The 19,297-nt window shown below is 41.4% G+C and overlaps 1 protein-coding gene across 2 annotated transcripts in view; it reads left to right on the forward strand.

Annotated features, from left to right (window-relative positions):
• grm1a (glutamate receptor, metabotropic 1a) overlaps positions 1–18,632 on the forward strand; it is a 41,159-nt gene extending 22,527 nt beyond the window's left edge. The window contains exons 4-9 of one of the 2 annotated variants that reach the window (XM_036549744.1): positions 3,758–3,993; positions 8,733–8,979; positions 9,714–9,882; positions 12,110–12,236; positions 15,010–15,940; positions 16,788–16,985. In XM_036549744.1, coding sequence (XP_036405637.1) covers positions 3,758–3,993; positions 8,733–8,979; positions 9,714–9,882; positions 12,110–12,236; positions 15,010–15,940; positions 16,788–16,896 — 1,819 coding nt within the window. In that variant the 3' untranslated portion in view covers positions 16,897–16,985. Of the gene's footprint in view, positions 1–3,757; positions 3,994–8,732; positions 8,980–9,713; positions 9,883–12,109; positions 12,237–15,009; positions 15,941–16,752 lie in introns of both variants that reach the window. The other variant, XM_036549743.1, reaches the window with a different exon arrangement.
• Positions 18,633–19,297: the final 665 nt, after the last annotated feature.

The raw sequence follows: 19,297 nt of genomic DNA on the forward strand, positions 1-19,297 counted from the left end.
CCTTGACCAAAGGTATAACAGCAGTGGTCCACCTAGGAATTGAATTAGCAACCCTGGGTCATGAGTGCTGCCCCATACGACTATGCCACACTGCTGCTAGTTCTAAATGTATCTCCCTTTGAGAGCACCCTCTCATGATAAGGTATTCTTGAAATAAATAGCATGTCAGTTTTGGCATTGTTCATTTCTGAAAATGTGTGCATGTTGCAGTCATTTTCCCAGTGGATGTGCAATCTTCAAAAAAAAAAAAAAAGCTAAACAAATTAGGCAAACAGTTTTCCGCCTCAGTTGGGCCTCAGGGAAAATGACTGTAGACTGTAGCATGACGGAGGAGTGTCTGCAAATGATTTATCAAACTAAATTGCAGCTACAGGAAGTGTGGTTCATTTATTAATGAATATTGACAGCTAAAAAACACATACTTAAAGATAAATCTCTTATGGGTTTTAAGAATGTGTCAGTATCTCTTGATAAAAAACCGAGCAGGGATAATTTAAAATGGAGAGAAACGAGATGTGTTAACATTTCAGCCCTGTGGGACATCTACTTACCCCGGGTGAAAGGATTTCACTATCACAATGCTATTAAAAAAAACAAACAAACACGTTTTCTTTAGTCACTCGAGGAAAACCCCCCACAAGCAGGGAGGAAGCACGTCACTACGGGGAGCACAGATTGAAGATGATACTTACAAAATCAGGAACATGAAAGCACCACCAGGAGAGAAGAAATCTGAGTTCACAGCAGTGCTCTCTGAGAGATACATTCCTAAAGTGGGACACAATGAATAAATAAAGGCACTTGGATAGGCTTTTAATGGCTTCTGGCTCGGTCTTAGGATCCTTTATCCTCCGGAGAAATGTGTAACAAACTGCTGTGCTCTTCCTGCATGAGATCTGGGTGCTGGGGATGGTGCAAATCTAAGTTCTGTATTAATATCTGTTTTGAAATCTAATCAGGTCAGTTAGCTCTCGTATTTTCTTTCAGCTTCGGCGAAAATAGGCCACCTGAGTTCGGTTGTTACACAGATGCTTTGGAAACGGATGGTGGTGGCTCACCCACAGAGGATACAGACAAGTTTTAACAAGGACACTTTTTTTGTTGAAGAGACTCACTATGCATACTCATCGGAAAGAAGGAATTAATCATGTTTCCGTCCAGTGAATAATTCATGGTTTCATAAATAAACAAATATGCAAACAAACCAAGGAAAAAAAGAAAGTTTGGGAATAATTTTCTTAGGCCCTAAAGCAACTGATTAAGAGCCTGTTGTTCTTATTAGCATTAGATTTCCAAACCACTGGCTTGAAGCTTATTGTTCCTGCAGGTAATATTTATTAAGCTGTTTTTGCCTGGATCTCTGTGTTTTTCTGTGATAATCGACACAATAACATTCATAAATTGCCTCCAATAGCCACTTTCTCATTCATATTGGCTTGGGAAAACTCTGAGGAACAATCATGAATCCAGTTGAACATGGGACTACAAGAGAAGTGTACAAAGCTATATGCTTTTGTATTTGCACCTATGCCTGTCCTTGTAATGTACCATACACCACAAAGCTTGTGAATGTAATGGGGTAAAAAACAATTGTACATTTTAGGAAAAGTCTTTTGCCATCGTCAGTATGATTTTGTAATGTATGTGGTTTTTGCGCAAACCCCTTTCTGTCTGGAACTGAACATTACAAATACGAGCGATTCATCATTACAAGTGTTCACCCAAAACTGCACATCTAATGAATTTCTCCAGCTCTGATGTTCTCTGTTTGGTGTAAATTAGGATTTTTTGCATTAATCTTCCAGAAAGTGAAAGTGAATTTTGCATGCACTTAACCACGTTTTTCGCTGGGCAGAATTAGCAAACAAAGGTCAGACGTGGCATTTGCTGCGACCTTGCTTAATGCAAGTCATGTGGTTTTTAAACTGAAATTCAATTAGAAGGGCAGACTTGGGAAGGAAGGAGCCGCATCACTGTCTCCACACATCTCAAGTAATTTCTCTATATGGCTTCACAATGCAGTATTTTATACTCCTGAAATAGAGCACCTTGGATCTCAAAAAGGAAAAAAAAAAACAACATTTAATAAAGGTAGTCAAGCTTTAAGAATAAGCTTCATCAGTTTTCTCACCTCCCATATCTCCCAGAATAATTCTTCTATGGAGTAATTGGATCTGCCGTGACTCACAGTCTAATTGGAAGATAGCTGTCAATAGTGCAGGTATTTAAAGCACCACAGCCCACACCAGAGGGTAAATGGCAAACGCGCCACTCTGTCAGAATGGAACAGCTGGTGTGCAGTCAACTGATCAATCAAACCCTTTCGTATCCCACTGAATGCTCCGCAGAATTGATGAAATAATGTATACTGCCAGCTCTGGATATGTGTCGATCAGGAGGAGACCGGTACTGGAATGATGCAGGCAGACTGTAAATGCAGTTTGTTGTGGCACTATCGATTTGCAGCTTGGTTTTTAATATGCTGCGTCTTTTGAGCAACTACCAGAGGAAGGATGATTGGATGAGCTTCGTTTGTGGTGTAGCAGTAAGGAGCAGGGCTTGTAACCAAAAGGTTGCTGGTTGGATTCCCCCCCAGGGGCACTGCTCTTGTACTCTTGGGCAAGGTACTTAACTCAGAATTGCCTTAGTAAATATCCAGCTGTATAAATAAATAACATATAAAATTGTTATATATTTAAATCACTCTATGAAAATAATGTAATGTAATGTGTGCTGCCCAGAAGATGCCCCCTTCCTGTGTGTCTGACCTTAGACATTGCACTATTGTGGTGCTTATGGGGTAGAAAAACCACTACCCTTCCCTCTGCCCTGCCTAATTCTCTTGATTTTGACATCCATCCCATCTCAATCATTCATAGAAAATATTGAAAATAATAATATCCAGTACACAGCCACTGCCAACAGCATCAGAATATGAAGCAACCCCCAGGTCTGTGTTAAGCACTTATCATGACAGAATTTGCTGTTTTACTCTGACCTTAATATTAACTATGGCTCTTAACATTTTTACTATAAGCTTGTATAGAATATCATTTTGAAGAGGAGAAGTAGTGAAAAGTTTTCTGTTTTCTTACAATAATTGTAGTAGCTAGCACTAGCTAGATGTATGGATTATTGTTCTGTTGCTAGTTGGCCAGCTCTTTCCTTTATTTTACAGACTTGAACAACTTCCCAATAGCTGATAATGACCATAGTAATATGCTTCATGGAAGTGCATTTCCATATGCAATACTAGACATATATATCGTACTTATTCAGAAAGACTCATCATCATTCTATAACTATAAATCAAGTACACAGTAGAGCCACAGGGAGAGAGACAGGCAGAGAGAGATGGAGAGCCATGGAGGCGTAGAGAGGCTGAACCAAACACACATGGGAAACAGGCCTTCCTCTCTAAGGGGTGAGCTTGCTTGGGCACGGATGCAGGCACTGGCACATGAGTCCCTGGTATGTAAAAGACTGAGCAACACTGGCTCAGCAGGCACGTCTATCAGGAACAACTTCTCATGCTACATCTCGCATATTCAGCGGCCTATTTCTATGGCTTCATTTTTCTGAAGCAATTGATGATAAGCACGCTGCTCAAGCAGATAACAGCCATGTCCCACCTTGGATTTGGACACTATGAATTCTGGAGTCCAGTGCCTATTGCCCTGTGCCGTATAGGCATACCCACAGTGCTGTATGTACCCAGACTCTGTGTGAGCTCAGCAGAGTCTCCTCCTCTTTCCAGTGATGGCTGGGCAGACAGAGACGAGGTGGTGGAGGGCTACGAGCAGGAGGCCGAGGGCGGCATCACCATGAAGCTGCAGTCGGCTGAAGTCACGTCCTTCGACGACTACTTCCTGAAGCTGCGGCTGGACACCAACACGCGGAACCCGTGGTTCGCCGAGTTCTGGCAGTACCGATTTCAGTGTCGCATCCCAGGACACCCCATGGAGAACACCAACTACAAGAAGATCTGCTCAGGTAAAAAAAAAAAAAAAAAAGACACGCAGCATTAGCAAATGTCATGTGTAACATTTCTATTTGAGATTTCAACCATAAAATATTTATGTTTCTTAGTGCTGTCTGTTTCTTTCACAAGCACTATTCACAAATCTTTTAACAACTGTGAAATATCTGAGAGCTTACTATTGAGATGTTATCTTTCATTACAAAATGAACCAATTAAACAACAGGTCTCATCTGGAGCTATTAGACTAATGTGCCTAAGATACAGATCTTTCCAGTTATCAAGGATGTGTATAATGGTAACATGCTTTAATGTGATGTTAGCAGTTGCAGACATTAATATTATTTTTGGTATTAACTTTTATTATTGTTTTCTTTTTTAAAAAATATTCTCTCTGCTGGCGAAAAGGTGATATAGGTAAATGAATTATCAAGCCACTTTGGCTTACAGCAGTAAACTGATTTATACAAAAGATGATACTTTCAAGCAGACACTTTATTTACCAAGATCTAGATCACCTGAAACAATGCTCAATAAGCATGTTTTCGACTAAATATGTCATTTTTACTGTGCATGCGACTACATTTTCTGTGGGATATATTTACAGTATTATAGTTTTAGAAGACATTTTTCAACAGATTATTATCTCTTACATTGATGAGAAAATATTTAAATTCAAGAATATGCAATGTAGCAATGTACTGTTACAACTATTGTCACAGGTATACTGACTGATAGCTAAAGTTGAAGTTGTCCTGACCTACAATAATTATGACTCATAGTTACAGTTATAGCTGTATTGATGATAGTTACACAATAGATATGCAGACCTGCTAGTTTTTCTTTACATTTGGAAATTTTTTCATCAAGCCTAATTTTCTTAGTTTATTACTGTATGCTCAGCATAGGAAAACAGTGTTCCTATGAGTTATATGATATTATTGAAAGCTCCTTGAATAAATATTGAATAGCAATTATTATTAAATCACCTAAATAATTTTGTGAAGTCATAGAGCAATTAGACAGCAATATAGTCTGCTATTCTGTGACTTCTGTCATTTCTTTACAAAGAGCTCCAAGAAGGTAAGTGCATGCTTTGTGATGAATCAAAGAATAATGATAATAATTATTTTGCACTAAGCACTCCGCTCTGGCTATAGACATAGAGGTCGACCTATGTAGAAATTTCAAGGCCGTTAAAATTAAATAGAAATGACAAGGAAGATGGAAAAGGTCAATGCAAACAGTTTGTATTTAATTTCATGAACAAAGCTCATACATTTCTTCAATAATTAGAATTATATAAATATAAAAAAGTTTGAGTCAGCCTTCCCAAATCCTCCCCGGGCTTGATTATACATTCAGCCATTATATTTTTAAGCTCCAATTACATGTCTGTCATTGAAGTGCTACTGATTAAAAAGGACATATATATAAAGATTTCTAAATATTTTGAATTTAAAACCCACAAAGCATGAAATGAAGAATGAAAGTGGAGTTTGAACAATAGAATGCATAACCCAGCATGCTTTTGAACTGGGCTGACCTATGTCAGAAATGTCATAAAAGATTGTTCCTGTCTGGCCTTTGCAGACCTGAATGAATGTGAGCATTAAAAACAAACAAACAAGCAATCTATACACTGCTCAGTTACACGATTCTATTGGAAGCCATTGCCAAAGACACACACTTCTTAAAATGCCGCTTACGGAGTCTCACTTCTTATAATACCTGGTGAGACTTGAATTCATCATATTAAAATACAGCAGCAGCCAACATTTTAAAAGCAATGGGATGGGAAGGAAGGTAGCATACATAGCCAATATTTTACCAGACGTACTACAGTAGCTCTGCAAATGATAACACCTGAATCACAATTTTAAGAAGAATAATGCATAATGGCATGGTATAGTGGGTCTCTCTCTTTTGTGCTGTGCTTCTCTGTCAGATATCCAATATCCATTTCCTGGAAAATCGCATGTACAGTTTTCACCTGGAATAGAAAGTTAAACTCATATGTTCATGAGTGTTGCATTTCAACCTCACACAAATACAGTATGCAGTTTCATGTTGCCTGTTACAAGGCCTTGTCACAGCATATTTACTGATAATAAGAAGAGGCGTACGAAGAGGTACTGTACAAAGAATTCCTTCTTTCTTTTTGTAAATACGGCCCCATCCATTACATGTGAATGAAGAATAAATTTTGCCTTGTAATTGGTAAATTAGCATCTGTGCCAGGTATCTCTTGTAAAGAAGATAAGAGTTAACATTTTCCATCAGTACTACACAAGCAAAAAGAAAGCTATGTGGTATCAATGTACCATGTAACTGCAGTTGCTTAGCAATATCTACATAATCCTCATTAAACAATTGCTGTGCTATAATGTTTTGATAGGCTATGAACATTGTGGTAATAAACAAGGCTGATGTGATAAAATACCAAAATGACATTCAACAATAATACATTTTTGGTTCTGCTTCATTCATTCTGGAAACAGATACATTTCTGATTTTAAAAAAAAATCAGAATATCTTAACAGACACAGGCCTGGAAACATATATCGGTTGACCTCTAATATAGAGCTATTGGGTTGTTTTATGTACTGCAATTAAAGCACAATAGAGCCTGGTTCATGCCTCCTGTTTCAAGATTGCTGTATGAAAAATACCCCAATAACACCCCTGATGCATTAGATGTTTAGAGGCCGCCCCCCCTGTGCTGCCAATTTGCATGTGTCTATGAGGCTGAAGACAATGGGCTGACCAATGATGGAGCTACATGTTGAAATATCCATAGAGAGTGTTTAGATTCCTTTAAAAATTCAGTGTGGTTGTATTATAGTTGCATTCTGTTGTCTGGTGTTTGTACAGACACCATGTTTATGATTAATAAAACATATATCTCTTTCCTCCTTTGAGTTCGGGGGTCATTCAGTCCTCCCGCTCTGCAGTATGTCCTTGGTGTTGATAGAAGCTTTACATAGTGTGCGAATTAATTTAAAAGTGTCATTTGCTTAAATTTGTTGGTAATATTTAAGGACAAACTTCCAAATGAGATTATTGATGCATTGTTTTAAATAATGATTTGCTAAAAATGCTAAAAATTACTGCCTACTACTTATCCCAGTGTCAACAAATGCAAAAAAAATGGATTAATAATAAATGGATTAATGGTAAGCAAGCAAATACTGAAGTTACAGAGACATTTTGAATGAAATATGTATATAATGCAATTTTTAACTAACACACCTTGTTTTCATGGTAGATTTAATTCCTGGTATCTTGATGAGCTTAGTTGCTAACCTTGAAGCAAAGAAATGAATCCTGGTGCAAAGAGATACCGTTTTCAGAATCCTTACTGGAGTGTCAATCTTGCTGATCTCCTTATGGATTTTTATGCCATTGTCATTGCCTTTGCTAGAGCAGAGCTTTCAGAAAAAATCTCCAGAATAGAGAAGTACACCGATTTCTTATATGCTGGGAAAAAGGTCTTAGAAGAAAATACTCTCTTCTGAGGCCAGGGTTTTTGCAGACAATGCCAGACTGTCTGGGAAAGCTAGGCAATGTGGACTTCTTTTCTTTGTGCAGGTCTTGAATAGTTTCAGCTTCATTGTAAAAAAATTCAAAACATAAAAGGTCCTCTTTCTACAATATATATTTTTTTTAATGTGAGTTTTCCTTGAGTTTTTCGAGTCAAATTTCAACACAAGCATTTCATAAACATCTTTAGATGATTGGGGTTATTTTCCATTAATTGTAAGAAATAGTGTCAGAATAGTTTATTTGGAAGTAGTCGATGCACCCATGGCTGTAGATTAATTGATGTAATAATCATTAGGTGCTATGTGTCATGCTAGATGTCTATGTTGTTATACCCTTCTAGTAGTTGTTTAGATTAGCAAGGAAAAAATCAATTGTATTGCTTTTCACTGCTTCTAGCTGGCTGAACATGAACTGCTTGTTAAATGATAGAGCGTCCAGCAGCAGATTTGTTTTTATAAGTAAATGAATGTGCACCAAAGGAGAGGCCAGCAAATTGGTTGCTGATTTTATTACTTAACTATCCCTATTGGCAATGCCCCAGTGCTGATACTCCTGTCACTGTGTTTTATGATCAGGCACCGGGGGAATGAATGGCTATTAATGTGTGATGCTGAGCACACCTCAGATGTCGTACTTAATGGCTCCTGGCCTCCCAAAAGACATTCAGACTTTTGTTGTACATACAAATAGATGTTACGTATGTGTTCTTTTGCCTTTGGCAACAGAGCATGGCGTCTGTGGACACCCCATCATTTCCTATCGGCTGTGCCAATTATATTGTGCTGTGAAAGCAAAGAGATTAAGCATAGCCCCACTATGCCCAGGCACTCAGTTTGTTAAAGCTGTTGCTTTAATTGGTTATTAAAAGAAGTGGTCCATGGCACATTGTGGTTTATCTACCTTTTCAAAGCTCAAGCAAGATGCCCTTTGGTTTTTTTTGGTTTTTTTTAGAATCATCATTTGTTTTAGAGAATTGCAGTTTTTGTGTCACCACGTTAGGGAAGAGCTCTAGTTGACAGTGATATATCATCTGCGTACCTCCAAACTGCATTCGGAATAGAGGACACCATTTGCAGCACAATGTAACTTGCACAAAAAACTCAAGTAGTGCTAATACTCTCACAGTGTGCATTAATCAAAAAGGTCCACGGTAAATCTGCCGCACAAACCCGTCTGAATCCCCGGATTTTTCCAAATTCCTTTTCAGGCAATGAGAGTCTGGAGGACAACTATGTGCAGGACAGCAAGATGGGCTTCGTCATCAACGCTATCTACGCCATGGCCCACGGGCTGCACGACATGCACCGCGAGCTGTGTCTCGGGCACGTCGGGCTCTGTGACGCCATGGATCCCATCGATGGCAGCAAGCTGCTCGACTTCCTGCTCAAGACTTCCTTCACCGGGGTGTCTGGGGAGGAGGTGTATTTCGATGAAAACGGAGACACACCTGGCAGGTAATCCTTCCCTCTGGCCAGATGGCCCATTGCATTATTATGAGTGAACATGGTTCAGTTTTCAGTGCTTTACAGCATGCTGTGTGGACAATGAAAACTTTTGACAATTAAATTGTGTGCCCCATTGTAACTATCAGTGATGATGTTAAAAGTACAGAAACAGTATTACGGGACATCAAAAAAAAATTTCACTATCAAACTGTTAGTAAAACGCAAAAGCTACCCATTCACTGAATATAATTGTGAGAATACATTAAATATTCAATTGTACAAAGCCCTTAGAATGTTTTTGCTGAATTGCATTTCCTTCCTAGATGCCTTATCTTTTACACTATAGCATACCTCTGCGAAAGCCGATAAATCATGTTATGGTATATTTGGTGATAAATCTAGCTGCTTTTATCCGCATAGGGTCTAATGTTAATCTCCATTGGAGACAGAGTTCATTGTTCTAATTTTGGCAAGTCTTTTGTCATCATCATTGCCGGAGTGTAAAACAGAAAAATAAACAAGGGCTGAATGGAATATTTCTCCATAAACTCTCCCACAGCAGAGATTAATGCATCTGGAGTGGAACGGATTGTAGGTTTCAGTCTGCACGGCAGTCACCTCCGGTTATATCTAGGCTTAAGGGCCTGTCAGTCTTGACAGGGTGGGAATTGTGTTTTGCTCAGCCGCAGTAATTGTATTCGAGTCAGTTCCTGTCACTTCTCGCATGCTCATTCCCACGACAGGTATGACATCATGAACCTGCAGTATGTGGAGGGCGGTCACTACGACTACATCCATGTGGGCACCTGGCACGAGGGCGTCCTCAGCATCGACGACTATAAGATCCAGATGAACCGGACCGAGATGGTGCGCTCTGTGTGCAGCGAGCCCTGCTCCAAGGGCCAGATTAAGGTAAAGCAGGACCAAATGCAGTTTGCTCGCCGAAGCAGTGGTGTACACATCCATCTCAGGGGGCCAGTCCAAAGACGTGCAGTCTTGGATGCTGCCAGTGTTTTTGAGCGATAGATCAGGGAAATACTGGAACAGTCTCTGCAGGTGTGAGATGAGCCATTGCTTTCATTCTTTTTTAAGCTCTGTCTCTGGCAGATTGTATGATCTGGGTTTCTGGAAAGAAACTTTAGGAAACTTTGGAAAGAAACTACTGCAATGGCAATAATTGATATGTTTTAAAGATATTGATTGAGCTAAAAATATATGATCTAAAACTTATCCTCAGCATATATAATTTTTATGGGTTGCAACCTTGTGCTATTGTTTATTATTAGAAAGAATGGTGGGCTGGACCTTAGTACCACTTATTAGCCATACTGGGCCTGCCTTGCTCAGCCTGCCTACATGCATTCATATAACTCTGTGTGCGTAAGTGAGACAGATATGTAATAATAATAATAGCATGGACATTGAACTGGAGAGGCACATGCTAGATTTGATTGGTCGGCATTTGTGCTTGTACTATCTCCGTTTGGAGCATGGCTGTCATCACACAGTGTTGGAGGGCCTCACGCGTGATGTGGCATACGACATGCTAAGTGGAACCAAGTCTGCTGTGCAGTCGGCTTCGCAGCCAGCCTCGATCTCTGTTATACATAACAGGCAGTGGTCATGTGGAGGGTGCCAGCAAACTTCGGGGACTGCCGTCTGAAGTGCGGTTTGTGAGGTCACTGCGTTCAGCACCCTGGGTCCGCTGCACACTTCTCCCAGCAGCGCTCCTGCTCTACTGTCAGGCCTTGTTCCATCACACAGTGTAGACCCCCTGCTATGGATCCTCGGGGAGGGCTTGGCTGAAGAGAGCTCTGTCCATTGTCGGGATCATCACATTAGTAGCTCTGGTGCAAGGCCTACCGGCACAGCCTGAGGTCCTCCGTTAGCCCAGCATGCATCACTGCCTGCGATCACCGGTAGGGGCTTAGACTGTTTGCAAGGGCATTTTTGGTTCTTACTGTACCCACTGTAAGAGGTCCACCCAAATTTAGCTTTGGATCTACTCCCAACTTTGTGTGTGTCAGTAATGTTTGGTGCAGACAGCACTGCAGGAGAAAACCCCACGTTTCTTTACAGTTTTTTTTTTTTAATTGATAGTGTTTTATTATCAGTTTAGAATCACAAAGAAACACATGGTAGCAGTCGTGGCAGAGTTGCAGAGCTCACATTGAAAGCGCTGGCTGGGATGAAGAAAAAAAAAGTAAATATGTTTGAATGGGAGCAGAGGAATCTGGGTCATTGCACAGTGTCAAAGTGGGTGGAGGATTGCAAGGAGATGCTGCAAAGCCTATATTTCATTTTCAGTATCATGATTCAATTTGCTCCTTATGAATAATGAATTACATTCATATAGTACCTTTCATCCCTTCTAAGGGTCTCAAAGCACTTACTATAGGGGCTGGCCCACCTCAACCACCACCAATGTGTATCTTTGCACTTACCTGGGTAGCTGTCAGCACTCGCTTGGGTAGCACTCAGCAATTTTTGGAAAACACCCAGCTAGTGGCAACAACGCTTTATGCTTTATTAAAATATTACAGTAACCAAGGTACAGAGAAAATAACTCAAAGGACATCAAATATGGATTGGATGAATTTCAGAAAGCTTAGCGTTGCGCATGACTTTTTCCTGACTCTGTCCCTCTCTTTCTCTGTCATAACAAAGTTACTCTCTGTCCCAGAGAGCTTCACTGCTGTATCATCCTGACCTGTAAAAATGAACCGGTTTTCTGTGGCATGCTGCTGAACTCCCATGAGTGCTGTGGCTCCTGCAGGAATCTGTTCATCATGTCACTCTTTCTCTAACTTGGCAAATTGTGCTGACCTCACTGTTCTTCATATGATTTGCACTGGGGATGAAACAAGCCCTTGAATGTTTTTTAGTGCAGTTAGCCTTGCGCTTTTTTTTTAGGTTGTCTCTTCACAGTTCAATGTTCCCTTTTTTCACACTCGTGCAAATACGTTCCCCTGCTGACTCATTGATCGTACATCACAGGTGGTGCTTAAATTCCAGCTATGAATTCCTTTATCGGGTTAGCTGGTTTTCACTGCACCGTGACGGGGCTGTCAGTTTGCGTGAAAGAGGGTGGGGGGAGGGAGGCGGCACTGTGACAGCCTGTGCGTCTTGCCCTTTGCAGGTGATCAGGAAAGGAGAGGTGAGCTGCTGCTGGATTTGCACCACCTGCAAGGACAACGAGTACGTCCAGGACGAGTTTACCTGCAAGGCGTGTGAGCTGGGCTGGTGGCCTGACGAAGAGCTGGCAGGTACAGCATCTGTCTTCCCTCTCTCTCTCTCTCTCTCTCTCTCTCTCTCTCTCTCTCTTTCTGTTTTGCTTTCTCTCTCAGTCTGTTTGCCTCTCTCTCTCATTCTGTCACTTCCTTCTGTCTTGTGTCTTTCCCTCTCCTCCTTCCTCTCTTGCTCTCTCACCCTGGATGCTTCCCAGCATGCACTGTGAAACCGGCTGCTGTTGTTTTGACACCAATTTGCCGAATCCAAGGAGGATTCTTGCAGGAATGAGGGGGGAAAAACCCTATTAGTATTCTCCAGCTCAAGCAGATTTCACAAGTTTGTTCTTGGAGATGAAAACCTCTTCCTGTAATACCTGTGAAGTGGCTGCAGAATGTTAATAACAGGAGACTGTCAGCCTGATCCGAGCTGATGGATGCAGCCTCTCACAGTTCTCTAGCACCATGCATCTTTGCATGCATAGGATTTTACACATATTCTGAAAGGTTGACCTAAAGGGTCTCCAGCCCTGTTTAAATGATTCAAATATCTAAGTGGCAAGCTGAATTACGTCATGTAAAGAGAACAGTATGTCTGTGTGACAAGTCCTGTGAATAAAGATGCAGTTTCCTTTACTTTCATGGTCTACTTTTACGGGCAGCCTTCAACAATGGAATGCCACCAGCTATCTTTACAGATTGCCTTTATTCTGTGACATAAGAGAGCTATTCAGTTCTCTGTTTCGTGTTTTTATGTTTAACTTTGAAATTTGAGCAAGTCAGTTGCGCGTTTCAGTCAGTTATACTCATGATTTTGCGAAAGTACTGGGGAAAAAAAATAACATTTGCTTAAATTCGATACTCAGAGTTAAGAACGGAGCAAACAGCAGTTAGAGCAGGGGCCATGGTGGCGTCCTTCTCTTTAAACAACAGCATTTCTGAGAGACACATAGATGCTGAGCACATGCCTGAGAAAATGAAATCAGCTGTTCCTCAAGTTGTCACGGCGACCTCAGTGCCAAGGAGTTTATTAGTTGCTTTGGTGAAAAAAGCCTCCGTGGCTTGTGCCAGTGACTCACTATCTCTGATCTGATAGTCCGTTTTATTACATTATTTGATTTGGTAATGCCCTTACAGTTCCACCAGTAAACATTTCGAGATTAAATGATCTAGGTTCTCGATAGAACAAACTATGCTCAGAGGGGGAAAGCATTTTCAGATAAATGCATGAGGGCTGATTAAAAACAAAAAAAGCACAAAGCAGCTCCACTTTCGAAAGGCCAAATCAAAATCCAGTGTAGAAACACCAAAACTACTTTGTAGCTTAGCAAAAGCTAACACTGCTCAATATAAAAATGAAAAAATATTACTTTGAGAAAATGACCTGAATATGTTTTTTTTTTTGGGTGGGGGGCGTTTGTGGAAAGAGGCAGGGCATCATCATGTTTCCTCATCTAAAGTTAGCCTACAGCATCGGCGGTTTTAAAGCCTCTAAGAGCTGCCATTCCGACGGCTTTAGAGCTTTAGATGGCACTTCTCCTCACATGTGCAGCCCGCCCTCCCCAGTGTCATTACGCTAAGACTCACAACACTGGAAGCAAAATCTGCTCTGCATGGCTGCTGGTGATGGACAGAAGCTCACTGAATGGGGGGGAGGGGGGATAGTGGGGTGGTCACGTGACAGCAGTGTGACATGGCGGTTACGGCACTGGTCTAGCAGTTCGAAGGCTTAGGTGTCGATCCCCGAGCACTGCTCTACCGCTGTGACCTTGAGCAAAGGACTTCACCTGCATTACATCAGTAAACATCAAGCTATATATGTGGGTAGCATGTAAGAATGCGTGGATAAATGTCTGCTAAGCAAATAAAATGAATAACAAGAGGGGAAAAAGCCTCAAGTGAACCATTATATATAGAATATTCTAGAATATATCTGTCATGCAGCAGAGTGACCATGTTGTCCTCCATGCTGACTGGCTGCAGCCTCCCTGGATGTATTGTGTCTTTTGCCTGTCCCTGTGAAGTGGAACTTTATTTTTAGTTGAGCTGAAAACCTTTGGCGCTCAGTCGGTCGTTCAACCTGGGAGCTGTGCTGTTAGGTGCGGATGGCTGAGTTGGGAAGACACGGATTATCCAAAGCGATGCCATGCCGTTTTTAATTCATATCCAACTGTGCAGATTCTAATTTCAGTTTTCTTCTCCCGCAACCCCTCCCCTTCACCCCGCCTCCACCCACCCCGCAAGTCTCACTGCAAAGTGTATCAGTGTCAATTTTTAATGCTTCTGCTGCCACACTGAGTGAGAACCATGTTATCATTAGTTTTCTAATCTGTTTACAGTCTACAGGCCTGACGCAAAGTTAATTCATATACATTTGCATCTCATACTAACTAAACCGGTACTCTGAAAATCATCAATAAAGATGAGGACAAGGTGGATTGCAGTTTGATTCCACATATTTCTTGTATACTACACAAACATATAACACGGGTCTGATTGCCTTGATAGAAATATGAAACTTGTCAGTCTTCATTCTTAAAAAAGTAACTACTCTGAACCCAGTGTTATATTGCTACTTGGTTATATTTTTGCAATACTTGGTTATATTTTCACAAGCTTTTTAAAAGAAACTGTCCTCTGGTATGTTGTAAGTCAGGTAAACATGATGTATGAATCGCTGTACAAATCATAACCCATTAGATTTCTTTTAGATGTTCACTAGAAAAACAGTTTGTGGAAGTCTGAAAAGTATTTGGATGACTGTGCTACATTTTCTCAGTTTCTCAGTCAGTCTCTTACGCTGTCCTTCCAGGTTGTCAGCCGATCCCCCTGAGGTACCTGGAGTGGAGCAATGCAGAATCCATCGTGGCCGTGGTCTTCTCCTGCCTGGGAATCCTGGTGACCATGTTCGTCACCTTCATCTTCGTGCTGTACAGGGACACGCCTGTGGTGAAGTCCTCCAGCCGCGAGCTCTGCTACATCATCCTGGCGGGCATCTTCCTGGGCTACATCTGCCCGTTCACTCTCATCGCCAGGCCCACCGTGACCTCCTGCTACCTGCAGCGCCTCCTGGTGGGCCTGTCCTCCGCCATGTGCTACTCCGCCCTGGTGACCAAGACCAATCGGATCGCCAGGATACTTGCCGGCAGCAAGAAGAAGATCTGCACCAGGAAGCCCCGCTTCATGAGCGCCTGGGCCCAGGTGGTCATCGCCTCCATCCTGGTCAGCGTCCAGCTCACCCTGGAGGTCACCCTGATCATCCTGGAGCCCCCCGAGCCCATCAAGTCCTACCCCAGCATCAGGGAGGTCTTCCTGATCTGCAACACCAGCAACATCGGGGTGGTGGCTCCCCTCGGCTACAACGGCCTGCTCATCATGAGCTGCACGTACTACGCCTTCAAGACCAGGAACGTCCCGGCCAACTTCAACGAGGCCAAGTACATCGCCTTCACCATGTACACCACCTGCATCATCTGGCTGGCCTTCGTGCCCATCTACTTTGGCAGCAACTACAAGATCATCACCACCTCCTTCTCCGTGAGCCTGAGTGTGACTGTGGCTCTAGGGTGCATGTTCACCCCTAAGATGTACATCATCATAGCCAAGCCGGAGCGCAATGTACGCAGCGCCTTCACGACCTCCGACGTGGTGCGCATGCACGTTGGCGATGGAAAAATGGCCTGCAGGAGCAACAGCTTGCTCAACATGTTCAGGAGAAAGAAGAACGTGCCTGGGAACACCAAGTAAGTTCATCAGCCAAAAAAAAATTAAATGGCATTCCTGATAAAGTCCATGATGTGCTGCATTTGATTAAGTTAACACAAAACAAGCAGGGATGATACCTGTAGTTTTGAAATATACAGAAATAAAGATGAAATAATAACACTGCACATTCATTAAATGTAGAGACTAATATAATAAGTCATAGAGAATAACACTAGAGGTATTCACTAGCTTGTGTCTCTGTTTAGGTTTTGCTTATGACTTCACTGTACAGTTGCTCAATGTCTCTCCCCTCTGCAAAGTGAAATAGTGATCAAGTAAGAAGTTTGCTTTCTGAAGTAGTGAATCAAGAACAGGACTTTTCTGAGGTGCTGAGGGGTGTTTTTATCATCGGTGTTCAAATAGTCTAATGACTTTATCCAAAAGAACATTGCTTTAACCTAGCACTGTACATTTAACATAATCCATTTTGCAAACGCTTATCTGCATAACTTACCGATTGGAAAATACATTTGGATGCTTTTTGATGTGCATGAATCATGGCACTGTTTCCAAATAGAGGTTTTTACAAAAATATTTAAGATAAGTAACATCCATACTGCCTTTAAAATAACATTTTACATCAGCATGTAAATTTGACATTTTCTGTATTGTTTGCTTCAGCATTTTGTCTGTTGCCAAAAGCCCAACAGTCTGTAGCATTGCTGAAGAGAACAGAATGTATCACTACTGCTTAAATGTTGTCTTGTTTATTTACATGAACCAGAAATGTTTTTGTGCTTCCACTTTCTGGGTTCCTGTGAAATAACAGTCGTCTTTATTTTATTCATAGTTCTAATGGAAAGTCTGTGTCATGGTCTGAACCAGGTGCAAGACAGCCACCGAAGGGGGAGCACATGTGGCACAGACTGTCTGTGCATGTGAAGAGACAGGAAGCCGGCTCGAATCAGACGGCAGTCATCAAACCCCTAACTAAAAGCTACCACAACACAGGCCTGAACTTCTCTGACCTCAGCACCAAGACTTTGTATAATGTAGCGGAGGAGGACGAGGGCGATCCTATTAGGTACAACCCGCCCGAAAGCCCCTCCATGATAGTTCACAGGCAGCTGCTTGCTGCTGGGCCAATGAAGGAAGGGGAGGAGTCGCAGATGTACCCGCCCGAGCACTTGCGCAACAGCGGCCTCCCCCAGCACATCATAATGGACCACCTCCAAGAGGTGGCGGACAAGTTTGACCCCAGTGGCGCGGACCTGGATGATATGATTTCCCTGCCAGCCCCCGGGAATGGGGTGAGGTCCATCTACCAGCCCCACCTCATCCAGCAGCAGGTCCTTCCCCTGCAGATGGCCCCTTTTTCGGATGACCCCGCCTCTCCCGTGGAGGAGGTGGAGGATGAGCACTTCAACCTGATTCACGGCTACATGTATGACAACGCCCAGATCCATGAGGAGGAGGAGGAGGAGGAGGAGGAGGAGGAGATGGCTCAACCCAAGCTCTCTCTGGAGGACTCCCCCGCCCTCACTCCTCCATCCCCCTTCAGAGATTCTGTGGGCTCGGGCAGCTCTGTCCACAGCTCCCCTGTGTCTGAATCCGTGTTGTGCACGCCACCGAGCGTAACCTATGCGTCCGTCATCCTGCGGGACTATAAGCAAAGCTCTTCTACACTGTGAGAGCATCCAGCAAACTTGAGATCATAACGTTATGGACAGTTTGGGGGGGTTTTTTGTCTATTTGGTTTTATTTTAAAGACAACTGAGGCAAAAAAGCTAGTGGAATGTCCCATAGTAGTCATTTTTTTCAAAATCTGTTCACTTGCCTACTTCTGTACACTTTAAAATATAGGATCAACCAGACCTTCTAGATTGTGTGCCAAGCATATGAACTGAAAAGCACAATACAGGCTGTTGAAAGTGTGTTTTTGTATTTAAGTATTAAAGACAGTAGAGGAGAGCACTCGTCATGCTGAAGATACCATTGTACTTTTGCTGAGATGTGCCGTGAGATGACTGGCTCAAACTAAAAACCTATGACTGCACGGACATCTTCATGTGACGAGAGCAAGCAGCAAATTAAAAAAACAAAAAACCTGGCCATTACAAAGGAACAACTTATGTACAGCTAATATCTGTAGCAGGCGCATGAAGATCAAAAATGTTGCTGACATCACCAAGAGGCCCTGCACTGAGAACTATGGTCGCAGTGTTTTAATGTACTTTTAGTATGTATTTCAGGAAATTCAAATGCTTGCAGATCAATACCCTCATTTGTCAGATATTCCCAACAACATCAACCAGAAGTTTCAAATGTATGATTTATTTACAAAATTAATAAACTACACACAGTGTCCCGCAGAGTGGAATTTTCCAAGATTATGAACAGTTGTAACACAGATGCTGTCTTAGCATTTGCAATTACTGTTTTCAAATGCATATGAATTTAAAGGGACTGATATCTACCCATTTATTTCACAAATTATGAAGTTATTTTGAACTATTATGACCAGGTTTCCAATCAGATAAAATGTGAGGTTGCTAAAATCTGAGCTTGATTGTACTTCTATGGCATACTGTAGTGGAAAGGCATATTTTTTTAATTGCCAGTGTGATAAAACTGAACATACGTATTCTATGTAAAAATATTTTCTTGTTCCTGGAGTCTCTTTGTCACTGTAGTAATGGTACATTTTCAAAGTTTGTATTCCGCTAAACCATCTCCCTTTTCATACAAAGATGCTATGTTTGTAAAATTGTTATTGCTTATATATTTAGAACGTGGAATATGTATAACTTTGAAATTGTCTTACAGATGTTTTGTGAAAAAGGTAAATGTTCGCATTGAACTTGGGTAACTTTTCAGAAAAAAGAATAATTAGTTAAATCTCTTAAAAATAATTAGTTTTAAGGTATATCAGTTTGTAGTTGCTTCTAGTGGTAAGGTGTTGCATTTAAATCTTGCCTAGAATGATCTTGTATCATTAATTTACAGCTGTAATACATCACTTGATTCTAAGTTATATAGTAATATATCTATTAGATGCAACTGTCCAAAGTACAAATGCATACATATACAGAGTATTGTAATTGTTATTATTAATTAATATACATTTAGTCTTAGTATATGCTGTTTGAAATAAAATTTATTTGTAAAATGTAAGAGAACAAGAGAGCCAACAGTTTGACATGGTCAGACCTAAAAATGAGGGAAATACAGTATGTTTTTGTCAGGTAAAACAATTATGTAAAATAAATATTTTCTAGTTAAAAAAATGTGTCCCTTGCATAAATTCTGGGATTGTTGTACTATATTTTACTGAATAGAAATACCAAAATTTCAGAGTTGAACCTGACCAGGTGACCATTAAAGAGTATGTTTTC

The sequence above is a fragment of the Megalops cyprinoides genome, chromosome 17 (assembly GCF_013368585.1).
Source record: "Megalops cyprinoides isolate fMegCyp1 chromosome 17, fMegCyp1.pri, whole genome shotgun sequence".
In the NCBI taxonomy this organism is placed as follows: domain Eukaryota; kingdom Metazoa; phylum Chordata; class Actinopteri; order Elopiformes; family Megalopidae; genus Megalops; species Megalops cyprinoides.